Source organism: Nicotiana attenuata, chromosome 6 (genome assembly GCF_001879085.1).
Source record: "Nicotiana attenuata strain UT chromosome 6, NIATTr2, whole genome shotgun sequence".
In the NCBI taxonomy this organism is placed as follows: domain Eukaryota; kingdom Viridiplantae; phylum Streptophyta; class Magnoliopsida; order Solanales; family Solanaceae; genus Nicotiana; species Nicotiana attenuata.
This window is the reverse complement of record NC_031994.1, coordinates 63,399,666-63,412,703: the sequence shown is the minus strand read 5'-3', so window position 1 is coordinate 63,412,703 and position 13,038 is coordinate 63,399,666. Positions and strand designations below refer to the sequence as shown.

At 33.5% G+C, this 13,038-nt stretch overlaps 2 protein-coding genes across 2 annotated transcripts; one reads left to right on the top strand and one right to left on the bottom strand.

The window, feature by feature from the left end:
- LOC109227092 (probable polyamine transporter At3g13620) lies at positions 2,139 to 3,809 on the top strand. The gene has a single exon (XM_019392106.1). It carries the CDS (start codon positions 2,144 to 2,146, stop codon positions 3,740 to 3,742), a length of 1,599 nt encoding a protein of 532 aa, XP_019247651.1. The 5' UTR covers positions 2,139 to 2,143; the 3' UTR covers positions 3,743 to 3,809.
- LOC109228288 (feruloyl CoA ortho-hydroxylase 1-like) lies at positions 8,886 to 12,028 on the bottom strand. The gene is made up of 2 exons (XM_019393443.1): positions 11,460 to 12,028; positions 8,886 to 9,617 (listed from the first exon to the last, which is right to left on the bottom strand). The coding sequence occupies exons 1-2, from the start codon at positions 11,963 to 11,965 to the stop codon at positions 9,041 to 9,043; spliced, it is 1,083 nt and encodes a 360-aa protein (XP_019248988.1). The 5' UTR covers positions 11,966 to 12,028; the 3' UTR covers positions 8,886 to 9,040.

Sequence of the window (13,038 nt, the reverse complement as noted above, 5' to 3'; positions counted from 1 at the left end):
ACTGAACTTTTTCTCACTGGATTTTTTTTTCTAGTAGGGTTTTAACGAGGCACATTATCTTTTAGATGAACATCCAAGGGGGAGTGTTATGAATACGTTAGAGTGGATGTCCATTGAATACTCCTAGACATCCCTATTCCACGAACTATTTGAGTTCATGTACTTAGTTAATTCATCACTTAATGTTTGTAACCTTTAGGTGTATTCTTGTAACCTTTCATGTATCTTATATCCTATAAATAGGGTATTCGTTATCCTATGAAGTACACAAGAAACACACTTGAATAAGATAGCTTCTACATGCTCCTCCTATACATCTTGTCTTTATTACTATATTGTTCTATTTTGCTCTCATTTCTTAATATTTTTCAATTTTTCCCTTATTAATTTTCTTTTTGAGTTGAGGGCAGGGAGGGGAGGAGAATGAGGTGGTTCCATGAATAATTGAAAGGTGAAAGAAGAAGAAAGAAGCTATTTTGGTGAGCTTTAGACCCTCGCAAAAATGTAGGATAAAGCTGCATACAATAGACCCTTGTGGTCCGGCCTTTCCTCGGATCCCGCACGTAACCGCAACTTAGTGTACTAGACTACTTTTTCTTTTATATCTAAAATTTATATGATGTCGGGTTAATTATAACTATTAAGTACTTTTTTCTACGGTTATAATCTAGTGATTGATAAAGTAGGTAAATAGAATATAATCAACTATAATTCAAATCTTAGCAGAAACAAAAGACATTAGGTAATTTTTTTTATTTGCATAAACTTTAGTAAACAAGATGTATTTCATCTCGAGTAAGACACCAATTATCCCTACATTCACCTATGTAAATCTCAAATTTACTTTCAAGCAGAGGGGTGGACCAAAATATTACCCTCTTGATTTGATAGAAGAATTAACCCATATAACCGCCCATCCAACCACTTAAAACAAAAATAGCCGCTTGAGGTATATTATATGTATAATTTATGTATTATATTCGTAGAGCTATTTACTCGATCGCAGACATTTCTGGAACACCTCTAACAGAGGGGCAAATAGTCAATTTTGAAAGAACTTATTGTCAACCTCTTTCAGATATGAATCTATCTGATTCAGAAGGGAAGAACTTGCATCAGTATCTCAATTTCAATTCAAACATGGGTTTGATTCACACTCCATGTTCTGAGAAAGATTTATCATCCGAAAAGAGGAAAAAACGGAGTCTTTGTCTAAAGAAATGCGTTGAGAAAGGGCAGATGTATAGAACCTTTCAACGAGATAGTGCTTTTTCAACTCTCTCAAAATGGAATCTATTCCAAACATATATGCCATGGTTCCTTACTTCGACAGGGTACAAATATCTAAATTTGATATTTTTAGATACTTTTTCAGACCTATTGCCAATACTAAGTAGCAGTCAAAAATTTGTATCCATTTTTCATGATATTATGCATGGATCAGGTATATCATGGCGAATTCTTCAGAAAAAATTGTGTCTTCCACAATGGAATCTGATAAGTGAGATCTCGAGTAAGTGTTTACATAATCTTCTTCTGTCCGAAGAAATGATTCATCGAAATAATGAGTCACCATTGATATCGACACATCTGAGATCGCCAAATGCTCGGGAGTTCCTCTATTCAATTTATTTAAGTTCCTCCCAGATACATGGCTTACATACCCGGCTCAACATTCTTGGAAAACAATCGAATCGAGGGTTCGGAGGAGAATTGGCCATTCAATCTTGTGAACTAATCGAGCCTTGATTGAATTTGGCTTCGCTGCGCCCTGAATCAATCAAAAAGCTTATTGATTTGATTCATCCCATTTCATTTATTTGGGCAAGAGGGAGGCTGTGAGTCACCTGGGCTACGGATTTTTCCGTTGGTTGATTCTCGAAATCACCTCTTGAAAAAAAAGGCCCTCGGGTCCAGACCCACAAATGAATAGGAAGCGAGGCTATGTATAATTATGTATAATTAATATATAATCTATGTATATGGATAGAAAAAGTAAACGATGAATATCGCCGGCTATTTGTGTAAAGATGCCAATTTGATATGACTCACATTTAAATATTGTAAATATTTTCTTACCATTTGACCAAAAAGAGAACAAGCACCTAACATGAGAAGTTTTAGGATCACAATCCATATAACAATGAAAATGTCAAAATTAGACCCACCCCACAATAATGAAATACTCAAGTTGCATCTAAATCTAGATATAAGAATCTTCTGTTCCACCAAATCTTCATTATACAACCTCAAATTTCCCATCTTTGGAAGGAGAAAAAGGCAAAAAAATCTCTCTCTTCCATTGCAACAACTCCAAATGACAGCTCCTCAAATCTCTTCTTCATCTCAACCCCTTCTTGAAGATGAAGAACAACCCAACACCCCCAAAAACCCTACCCCCACAAAAAAATCCAAGAAATTAGCTTTAATCCCATTAATATTCATAATCTTTTTTGAGGTTTCTGGTGGTCCTTATGGTGCAGAAGCAGCAATTGGTGCAGCTGGTCCTTTATTAGCAATTCTTGGATTTTTAATCTTCCCATTTATTTGGAGTGTACCTGAAGCTCTTGTTACAGCTGAACTTGCCACTACTTTTCCAGGTAATGGTGGATTTGTTATTTGGGCTGATAAAGCTTTTGGCCCATTTTGGGGTTCTTTAATGGGTTCTTGGAAATTACTTAGTGCTGTTTGTAACTTAGCTTCTTATCCTGTTCTTTGCTTAGATTATATTAAGTTGGTTTTTCCTATTCTTTCTTCTGGTTTTCCTAGGTATATTGCTATTTTCTTGATCACTATGTTCTTGTCATTCTTGAATTATTTAGGTTTGTCTATAGTTGGTTACACTGCTGTTGTGTTAGGTTTACTTTCCCTTTGTCCCTTTTGGTTAATTACCTTATTTTCAATTCCCAAGATTGATCCTAATAGATGGTTAAGTTTAGGTCAAGAGGGTGTTAAAAAAGATTGGAATTTGTTCTTTAATACCCTTTTTTGGAACTTGAATTTTTGGGATAATGCTAGTACTTTAGCTGGTGAAGTTGAACAACCTCAAAAAACATTTCCTAAGGCACTTTTTTCAGCTGGAATTGTTACATGTTTTAGTTATGTGTTACCCCTTTTGGGCACTACTGGTGCTGTGCCATTGGATCAAGCTAAATGGAGTGATGGTTATTTTGCTAATTTGGCTGCTATGATTGCTGGAAATTGGTTGAAATATTGGATGGAACTTGGAATTGTATTGTCAGTGATTGGTTTATATGAGGCTCAATTGAGTAGTTGTGCTTACCAAATTCTTGGAATGGCTGAGATGGGGTTGTTGCCTCGAGTTTTCGGTGTAAGATCAGAATGGTTTAACACACCTTGGATTGGAATTTGTGTACCAACATTAGTAGCATTGGTTGTGTCATACTTGACATTTGCAGACATTGTATCATCTGTGAATTTCTTGTATAGTCTTGGGATGTTGCTCGAATTCGCGTCGTTTTTGTGGTTGAGAAGGAAAATGCCTAATGTTAAGAGACCATATCAAGTGCCATTGTCAATGCCAGGACTATTGGTTATGTGTTTTGTTCCTTCTTGTTTTCTGGTTTATGTTATGGTTGTTGCTCATAGGACTGTGTATATAGTCAGTGCATTGCTCACTGTTTTTGCTATTGCTTGGTACTTTTTCATGGAGTTTTGTAAAACCAAAATGTGGTTTGGTTTTGAAAGTGTTGAAGACAAGGTTGATGATGAGGATTTGTAATTTAAATTGGAAATAATTGTTGGTTTGAATTTGTTAATTGTTTTTGATTTATTTAGGATTTAAGTTATTATACGTGTAGTATTACTTGTTATTCCTTTCGCTTCGATTTCTTACTGTCTTGTTGTTGTTACTGTTTGGTACTACTGCTTTTCTTTTCGTCTTTTGAGAGCCAAAGGTCTATCGGAAACAACCTCTCTACCTTCAAGGTGGGGTAAGGTCTACGTACACACTACCCTCCCCAGACCCCACTTACAACAACAACCCAGTGTAATCCCACAAGTGGGGTCTGGGGAGGGTAGTGAGTACGCTGACCTTGCCCCTACCCCGAGGAGTAGAGAGGCTGTTTCCGAAAGACCCTCGGCTCAAAGACCCCACTTGTGGGATTATATTAGGTTTTTTGTTGTTGTTGTTGTTGTGCCCTAATAATTTAACCAACTATAGTTATTATCCTGTTTTTCGAGATAGCAAAATTCTTATGAAGACTTACCTATTATTGTAGATCAACTTAACTTCATCGTGCAACATATTTATACAATGTCAGTCTGTCACTGTACAAAAGTTAAACTCTTAATATTAACTTGCATCTTGATGATGTTTCCTAGACATGTGACCACTCTCGGAATGAGCCATTTTTTGCCCATCTTATGCTGAATAGTAATAGATTATGCTCATTATGAGGGAATAATAAAGGGAAAAACATACTATTAAATATATTGAATGATTCCAATAATATTAAATAAAGGCACAAGTGGAAAAGAGGAATAACCAGTTTTGATACTGCTTGAAACGTGAATCGCACCATAAGAAGTGCGCAGAATACAAGCAAATCACGTGTTGTAGGGCATCTTGATAATAAAAAGAAGTGCGCAGAATACAATCATTTAACCACGGTAAATTACTAGCATTCTCATCTAATTAAATTAATTAACCATAGTGAGTTAATATAGTTTGGTGTAAACACCCGGTGTGGGTAAGTATTTAGCTAAAAAGAATGTATGCAAAATGGAAAACTTTAATTGAAGTACATGGAGGATATTTAGGAACTAATTCATGATTCACGTTCAGTTATATATCTTTTGTTATCTCTCTTAATATTTTTGGTTTGGTTTTGGTTTTTTTTTTTTTTGGGGGGGGGGGGGGTGGGGGGGGTGGGGAGTAATTTGCCTGTGTGAGTTTGTAATATTATCGGTCTCAAGCCCGGACAGAAAAGAAAAATTGGGCTAGATTAATAATTTGTGTAAAAGTTGTCAATTCAAGATGAATCCTCGTACATAAAAAATATAGTTATTATTGATGTCAGGGAGTGTGGAAGTGTAGGATAAGAGAAAGGAAAAAAAGTGTATTTACTTTTTTGGGTAGTAATTCTACAATTGACGGTGTGGGTACTCGGAACCTCAGCACGGTTATTGGAACCTTAGTATGGGTACTTAGAATCTCAGTACGGATATCTAGAACCTCAAAACCTCATCACGGCACTTGAAACCTCAATACGGGTTCTTGGAACCTTAGTATGGGTACTTAGAATCTCAGTACGGATATCTGGAGCCTCAAAACCTCATCACGGCACTTGAAACCTCAGCACAGGTACTCGAAACCTCAATACGGGTTCTTGGAACCACAGTACGGTTTCTCGAAACCTTTGCAAGGGTACTCGGTACATATCCGTGCTCAACACGATTTACTTAGAAACCTAGCACGGATTCTCGGAATCTCAACACGGATACTTGGAACATCAGCATGGGTATCCGGTACCTACCCATACTCAACACGAGTACTTGGAACCTCATTTGCTAAAATCTACTTATTTTAAAATTACTTTTTGAAAAAAATATTTTTAAAGAGAATCAATTTGTGTTTGGCTAATCAATTTAAAAAGCACTTTTGAGCATCAAACTTTATGGCTCAAAGGCCCAAAGATTCCAAAGTTCATGGGCTCTTCACAGTTTGGGCCAGGCTTGGTATATTAGTGGGGAAATCTGTTGCTAAAGCCCAATCCACAAAACAGCCCCAGGCCTTTTAGCATGTTTACTATATGAACGTGGGGGATGTTTTTCATCCTAAATAATCATTTATAAAAACTAAATAGGTATTCTGCATGTTAGACTAATTTTAAGTAATATTGGTAAAATAATGATACTATTTTACTCTACAATTCTATAAGTTTGAAATTTATTTAAACTCTAATAATATGCGTGGACCAAACTAAGGTAATAAAATGCATGTAAATTCCCTTTGATTTTATTAAACCTAAAACTAGAATTATGAGAAACGTAACGTAATTGAAAAAACAAACCAAACATAAAAAAAGTTATTTAGGTAATCTTTGACAAAGCAAGTGGATTCCAATATAATGTGTAGGTCTTTTCCAACAAGAAGTTGATCCCAAGCGCAATATACTTCCTTCGTCTCATATTATTAGTCGCGATCATTAAAAATAGTTATCTCAAATTATTTATCATTTTAGAAGTTTAAAAAAAAATTAATTATTTTTTTCTTTTTTATCGTTAGTACTAAGTATCCTTGAAGACTTCAAACACCTCAATTATGGATAGCTTTATTCAAATACCAATACGTCAACCTTGTTTTGTTATACACTTTATCATATTTTACACAAATACAATCAATAATAATAGAGATGACACATAAATTGAGAAAATATTCAATGAAGAAAGATTAAATATTAAGATATAAATAAGGGTAAAATAGTCAAAATCTCATCCTAGCCAATTTTTCTTAAGGGTGTGTACAAGAATCATGATAGATAATATGAGATGGAGAGAGTATTCAACATTGAAATACAATACATACAACAACAACAACACACCCAGTATGCCTTTCATCAGGCTTGGGAAAGGAGGTAGACGCTCCCGTACCTGAATCCTTTCCTGCGCAGTCTACCGTTTCTAAAACCAATTCATCAAATAAAAAGAGAAGGAAATTCCATATGTAGGATCTGGGGAGGGTAATGTATACGCAGACCTTCCCCTACCTGGAAAGGTAGACTTATATATCACTTATATATCTTTTGTTCTGTTTCTTCATTCTTTGTTGTTTGGGGGGGGGGGGGGGGGGGAGTAATTCCGCCTGTCTGAGTTTGTAATATTATCGGTCTCAAGCCCGGACAAAAAAAAGAGGATTTTAATTAGTGTAAAAGTTGTCAATTCAAGATGAATCCTCCTACATCAAAAATGTACTCCCTCCGTTTCAATTTAGATGAGTTAGTTTGACTCAGCACGAAGTCTAAGAAAAGAAAATAAGACTTTTGAAACTTGTGGTCTTAAAAGCTTAAGAGGTAAAAGCTTTGTGGGGCCATGACATTTGGGTGGTTATAAAAGTTTCTCATTAAGGGTAAAATGAAGAGTTTAAAGTTGAATTATTTCCAATTGTAGAAATGTGTCATTCTTTTTGGAACGGACTAATAAGAAAAGTATGTCATCTAAATTAAAACAGTTGGAGTAATTATTATTATAGATGTCAGTGAGTCTAGAAGTGTAGGATAAGAGAAAGGCAAGTTTTTTCGGTAGTAATTCTACAATTGGCAGTGTTACCTATCCATGCTCAGTATGGGTACTCGAAACCTCAGTACAGATATCTGGACGAGTACTTGGAATCCTAGCACGGGTAGTAAAACCCTCATCACGGTACTTGAAATCACAGCACATGTACGGGCTAGCCAGTTTTCGGACTGGTTTGAAAAATAGTCAGCATTTACAAAGTTATTGAAAAATAGCCACTATTTTGCTGCAACACGGAAAATTCCAGCATACTATACTGGAGATTGATGTACCTGTGTATGAACTTCCAGCATATTATGCTGGACCGGTATATTATACCGAAAGTCCAGTATATTACGCTGCAAGTCCAGTATATTATACTGGAGTTCCAATATAATATACTGGAACTCCAGTATATTATGCTGGAATATTTTTCGGATTTTGAACAGTGTTCTCTTTCAGATTTAACTTTACATGAAAAATAACTAAATTTCGATTACTTTTGAAACTGTGGCTATTTTTTAATGACCACTTATAAATCTGGCTATTTTTGAATTTCTCCCGAAAACCTGTTGCTGAAACCCAATGGGCTTCTTTTTACTTTTAGTCCACCGAAAAAATATAAAAAATTTATATAATTTTTGTATATAACATATATAATGTGTGTGTGTGTATGTGTGTGTGTATATATTCGACTATTATTTTGAGAGTGGCTATACAATGTCATTTTTCTAAACCCAATCCACAATACAGCCCCCAATCCACAACACAGGCCCGGGCCTTTAGCATGTTTACTATAGGAATGTGGGGGATGTTTTTCATCCTAAATAATCGTAAAAATAGCACGGGCTAGCTAGTTTTCAGATTAGTCATTCAAAAATAGCCAACATTTGCAAAGTCATTGAAAAATAGCCACTATTTTGCTGGAACACAGAATGTTCCAACATAATATACTGGAGACCGTTGCACCTGTGTATGAACTTCCAGCATATTATGCCGGAACTCCAACGCGCGGAAAGTTCCAGTATAATATACTGGAGATTGGAGTTCCAGCATACTTATGCTGGAATTCCAGTATATTATACTGGAATATTTTTTCGGATTTTGAACAGTGTTTTTGTTCATATGTATCTTTACATGAAAAGTGGCTAAATTTCCATTACTTTTGAAACTGTAGCTATTTTTGAAAACACTTGTAAATCTAGCTATTTTTAAATTTCTCCCTAAATAATCATTTATAAAAACTAAATACTTACATGTTTTTCCATCCTAAATAATCATTCTAGGCATGTTAGACTAATTTTAAGTAATATTGGTAAAATAATGATATACTATTTTACTTCACAATTTTATAAGCTTGAAATTACTTAAACAGTAATTACATGCGTGGATCGAACTAAGGTAATAAAATGAATGTAAGTTGTTAAACTAAAAACTAGAAGTTCGAAAATGTGCGAATTTGATTCTTGTTTAAGTGGTGGGGAATAGAGAACTAACAATATGTGGAATTCAAAATTAGACTGGATTAATATCAAACTTTCTCTCTTAAATAGCATTGAGTATTCATTGTTATGAGAAACATAACAAAAGTCCACAATAGCTGCAAGTGAATTACGAGAAACGTAATTGGAAAAAAAAAACATAAAATATTTATTTAGCAATAACACAATACATATCAAACTTTTATTACAAACAAAATAAAGTTTCACATTAAAAGAAGACAAATGAATTAGGAAAAACATAATTATAAGCTTAATTAGTATAAAAAATATTTATTTTTCCATCACAACCATCTTTTTCTTTTTTAATTAATCTTAGCAAAATCAACAGTTTCTTTTCCATCATGAGCTTTTCTAAAGAAATGCTTGACATAATCTGAGTATAAAACTTGCTTATAAATTGCCTTCTCTCCATTCTTAATCACTTCAGGCAAAGGACCAATCAAATCATTAGGTTTAGGATTTACAAAAATAGGCACTGAAATCCTATTTTTGCATCCATTAGCCATAACTCGATGCTCAATACTCTTATATTTTCCATTACTCATAATTTGCAAAGCATCACCAATATTAATCACAATTGCTCCATCAATTGGTGGGACATGAAACCAAGAATTACTGTCCAATTTTTTTACGTAAAGTCCTCCAATATTATCTTGAAGAAGAATGGTTAATGTTGAAACATCAGAATGACGACCTACTCCCACTGTTAATTCAGGATTAGGACATTTAGGATAGTAATTAAGATTAATCCTTTTTGAACCCATTAAAAGTGATTCTTTAATTTGGTCTATCTCATTTATATTTAGTCCTTTCATAAGTGCCTTGAAAAGTTTCTTGATTACAATATCAGAATTTCTCAAGAATTCTAGTGCTTCATCCCTGCAAGAACAATACACTATTAAGTCAACGTAAGGTATATTTTTATATAAATAATTTAATAACAAATTTTCTGTTATTCTCTTAATAAGATGATTGATAGATATATAAATATGCATGAACGGTTTTAGACCAATGGTTTCAAAAAAAAAAAAAATTCTTTCTTTTATTCTACGAGTACTTTAGCTAGCGTTTGGCCATTGATTTCCAAATTTGTTTTGAAAAATTTGATTTGGGTAAAGTTAGGACATAAGTTTTCAAAACATATTTTACTTTTTTTTTTTGTCGAAAAAACATGAAACATGACTTATACCTACAAGTTCTAAAAACTATCACAAATACCCAACATTACCTTTATCAATAACATTCATTATATTATCGCAAACCATAGTCCTAAACATAAATAAATTTGGTACAAAATTATCATTTTTATTATGAACTACATAATACACTATCAGATGACCGAGAAGACGAAGCAATATTGTTACAAAATAATAATTGGTGGATTCTTTTATAAAATACTAGTTTCTATGTACGTGTTTCACACGTAAAAAATATCCGGCTAAGAAAAGAAAGATAAAAAAAGTAAAGTAAGAAAATAAATTTGTATTCCTAGTTTAAACTGGTTCTTTTCATACATCTATTTTTTTTTTTTTTGAAAACTAAATTCTAATTATTCCCATATGTACACTTAAGTAATGGCACATATTTTCGATTCAATTGAAGCAACATTGTAGCTACATGAAAGTCCTAGCCTCAATTACAAAATTGCATGCTTGATTAATTCCTAGAGTTAACAATTTTGTCAGACAATTTGTATTTTTTTTTATTAGAAGCCAATTTTAATTCTTAGAAGTTTGTGTCACATGCTCAGCTGCTCAACTGGTATGCTGAAATTTTCATTACGTTAATTTATTCATCATACTAAAGCTGGATATCCTTATAAACTCTTTTAAGTGTGTGTAGGAATAATTATTTTATTATTGAGTACTCAAAAGTTTCAATTCAACGGACTCTTAGACTCAACTTCAAAAATTTATTATGCTTCCAATGTTAATTGTCAGGGATGTCCCTTGACTCTTCTGTAATTTTCTTCACCCTTAATTAAGTTAATACTCTCCATATATTGTAGATAGTTGATGGTATTAGATCATCTTAATTAGAATTTCTAAAATTTTAAATAATTTTCATATCGAGCATGACATGCAACAACACACGTTAAGTTCATGGTCTTTAATTAGTTCACAACTGTAATTTACAACTTAAGCGCAAGTCCAGAGACACAATTTTTCTATTTCAACTCTTGATTTTCACAACTATTTCAATTCGATTTGTGTTTTGAAATAAATTGTGATAGATTTACTAAAATAAATTATTATACTTAAGAAGTAGAAAAATTTGCATTGAGTGATGAACAAATCTATCACTGGGTTCCTTTTCTCCTATTATTTTTTAATTTCACATGAAGGATTTGCAAAAAAAAAAAAAGAAGAAAAAAATTTGGCATTTTAAATGGAACTAAAGAAACGTGAAACTATAAGTCTAGTATAATTAGGAATGAGTTTGGTTTATGNCTACATTCTAGTAAGGGTAGTCAATTGACCATTCTTCGTCGGAAAAAATTACATTACGTATGTATATATATATATATATATATATATATATATTAGGTTTTAAAAGTATATAACATATATTGAACACCCTTTGTCGGGGATTTTTTTACTTCTTTTAAGTTTGAACACCCTTGAAAAAATTTCTGGCTTCGCCACTGGCTAATTGTATAAATATTTTTTTACGCTATTAATACATACTATAATTTTTAACGATACGTTAAATTATACGAACCTGCATGCAGAAGGCCAAAGGGCAGCAGCTTCCTCATCAGAAACATAGAAAAGACTAAGATAATCTTTCCATTCCAAAGCTTTTTCAGCTTGAGGTGTAAAACTTGTTCCATATCTTACGTTATTTGTTGTTGAATTATCCTTAGAATGCATATTCTTCTCCTCTGCAGACTGTCTGAAAAACCTATAAGTTGCAGCCTTAACACTATCAAGAACTTCAAGGGGAATTCCATGATTAATAATCTGAAAAAATCCCCAGTTTTCAGCTGCATCACATATTTTTTCACAAATTTTAGTATTATTATCGTCCCAATTGGACATATCGATGATCGGAATAGAGTCATCGACGATTATTGTACTAGTAGTAATTCGTTCTTCGAGTGGTTGAATATATTGTTTTGGTAGGGTTTTAAGTCCTAATTCTGATAAACCCTTAACTCCATTGCCTTCATTTACTACAAATTCTTTAATATTGTTGGAAAAAATTGAGGACAATGCAGTAGGCATTTTGCGGTTTAAGATCAAGGAAAAGAAGTAGGGTCTTAAATGGTATGTGTAATATTTCAAAGTTTGGCAGTAGAGTTTGATGATTTATTCGTTCAGATTTACAGTATTTATAGGCCAAAATTTGGTGCTATGTACCATGATACGAAAGTCTTTAAAGACAAAAAAATTGTATAGTCAGCTAAATCATGCGGCAAATTGAAGTGATTGGTACATGTACAAAGTTTTTACTGTTTTACTAGTTGTTCAATTTTCTCACGTTTGGAGAAAAAAGTTTCAACCTTGTAATGAGTCAAAAATCAAGTTGTTATTAGGCTCAATTGCACTTTATGTTTGCTACTGCTTATAATTTGTTGCCCGTTGATGGTTCCGGCATGTGAAAAAGGAGAGACATAAATGCTCCGGTCAGAAGGTGCGAGAGGTTGTCAATTGCGGGTCTGAGGAAGGGAAGGGGTAGGCCTAAGAAGTATTAGGGAGAGGTAGTTAGGCAGGACATATCATTGCTCCAGCTTATACCGAGGATAGGACCCATGATAGAAAAGTGTGGAGGTCGAGGATTAGGATTGTAGGTTGACAGATAGTAGTGTGTTCCTCATAGGCTTACCGGTAGTACTAGGATTATTTTTGTATTATCTTAGTGACAGTTCTTTACTATTACATGCTATGTCATTCGCGTCCCTTAACTTAATAAATTGTTGTTACTGTTGTTTGCTTCTTGTTATTTTATCTCCACTGTTCCTTGAGCTGAGGGTTTATCGAAAATACCTCTCTATTATAAGGTTGGGATAAAGTTTGCGTACACACTACCTTCCCAAACCCCATTTATGAGAATACATTGGGTTCGTTTGTTGTTGGATTGTTGCCCGTTATGTCAAGTTCTTGGAAAATTTGAAGTGTTTAGTTATTTTTTTGAAGAAAGTGTAATTATTAAATTTGGAGAGTTAAGGCGTGTGATATCAACCATAGTAAAAGCAATTAACCGGCATGTGTTACATTCTTCTTTCTTCTCCATTAAATCAAATTTTATTAAACTAATTAAATAAAGTGTTTCATAATAAATATTTAAATTTTACTAC

Coding starts and splice junctions, on each gene's coding strand:
- LOC109228288 (XM_019393443.1), bottom strand. CDS start 11,965: ATGCCTACTGCATTGTCCTCAATTTTTTCCAACAATATTAAAGAATTT. Junction 9,618..11,459: donor CTTTGGCCTTCTGCATGCAG/GTTCGTATAATT, acceptor TTGTTCTTGCAG/GGATGAAGCACTAGAATTCT.
- LOC109227092 (XM_019392106.1), top strand. CDS start 2,144: ATGAAAATGTCAAAATTAGACCCACCCCACAATAATGAAATACTCAAG.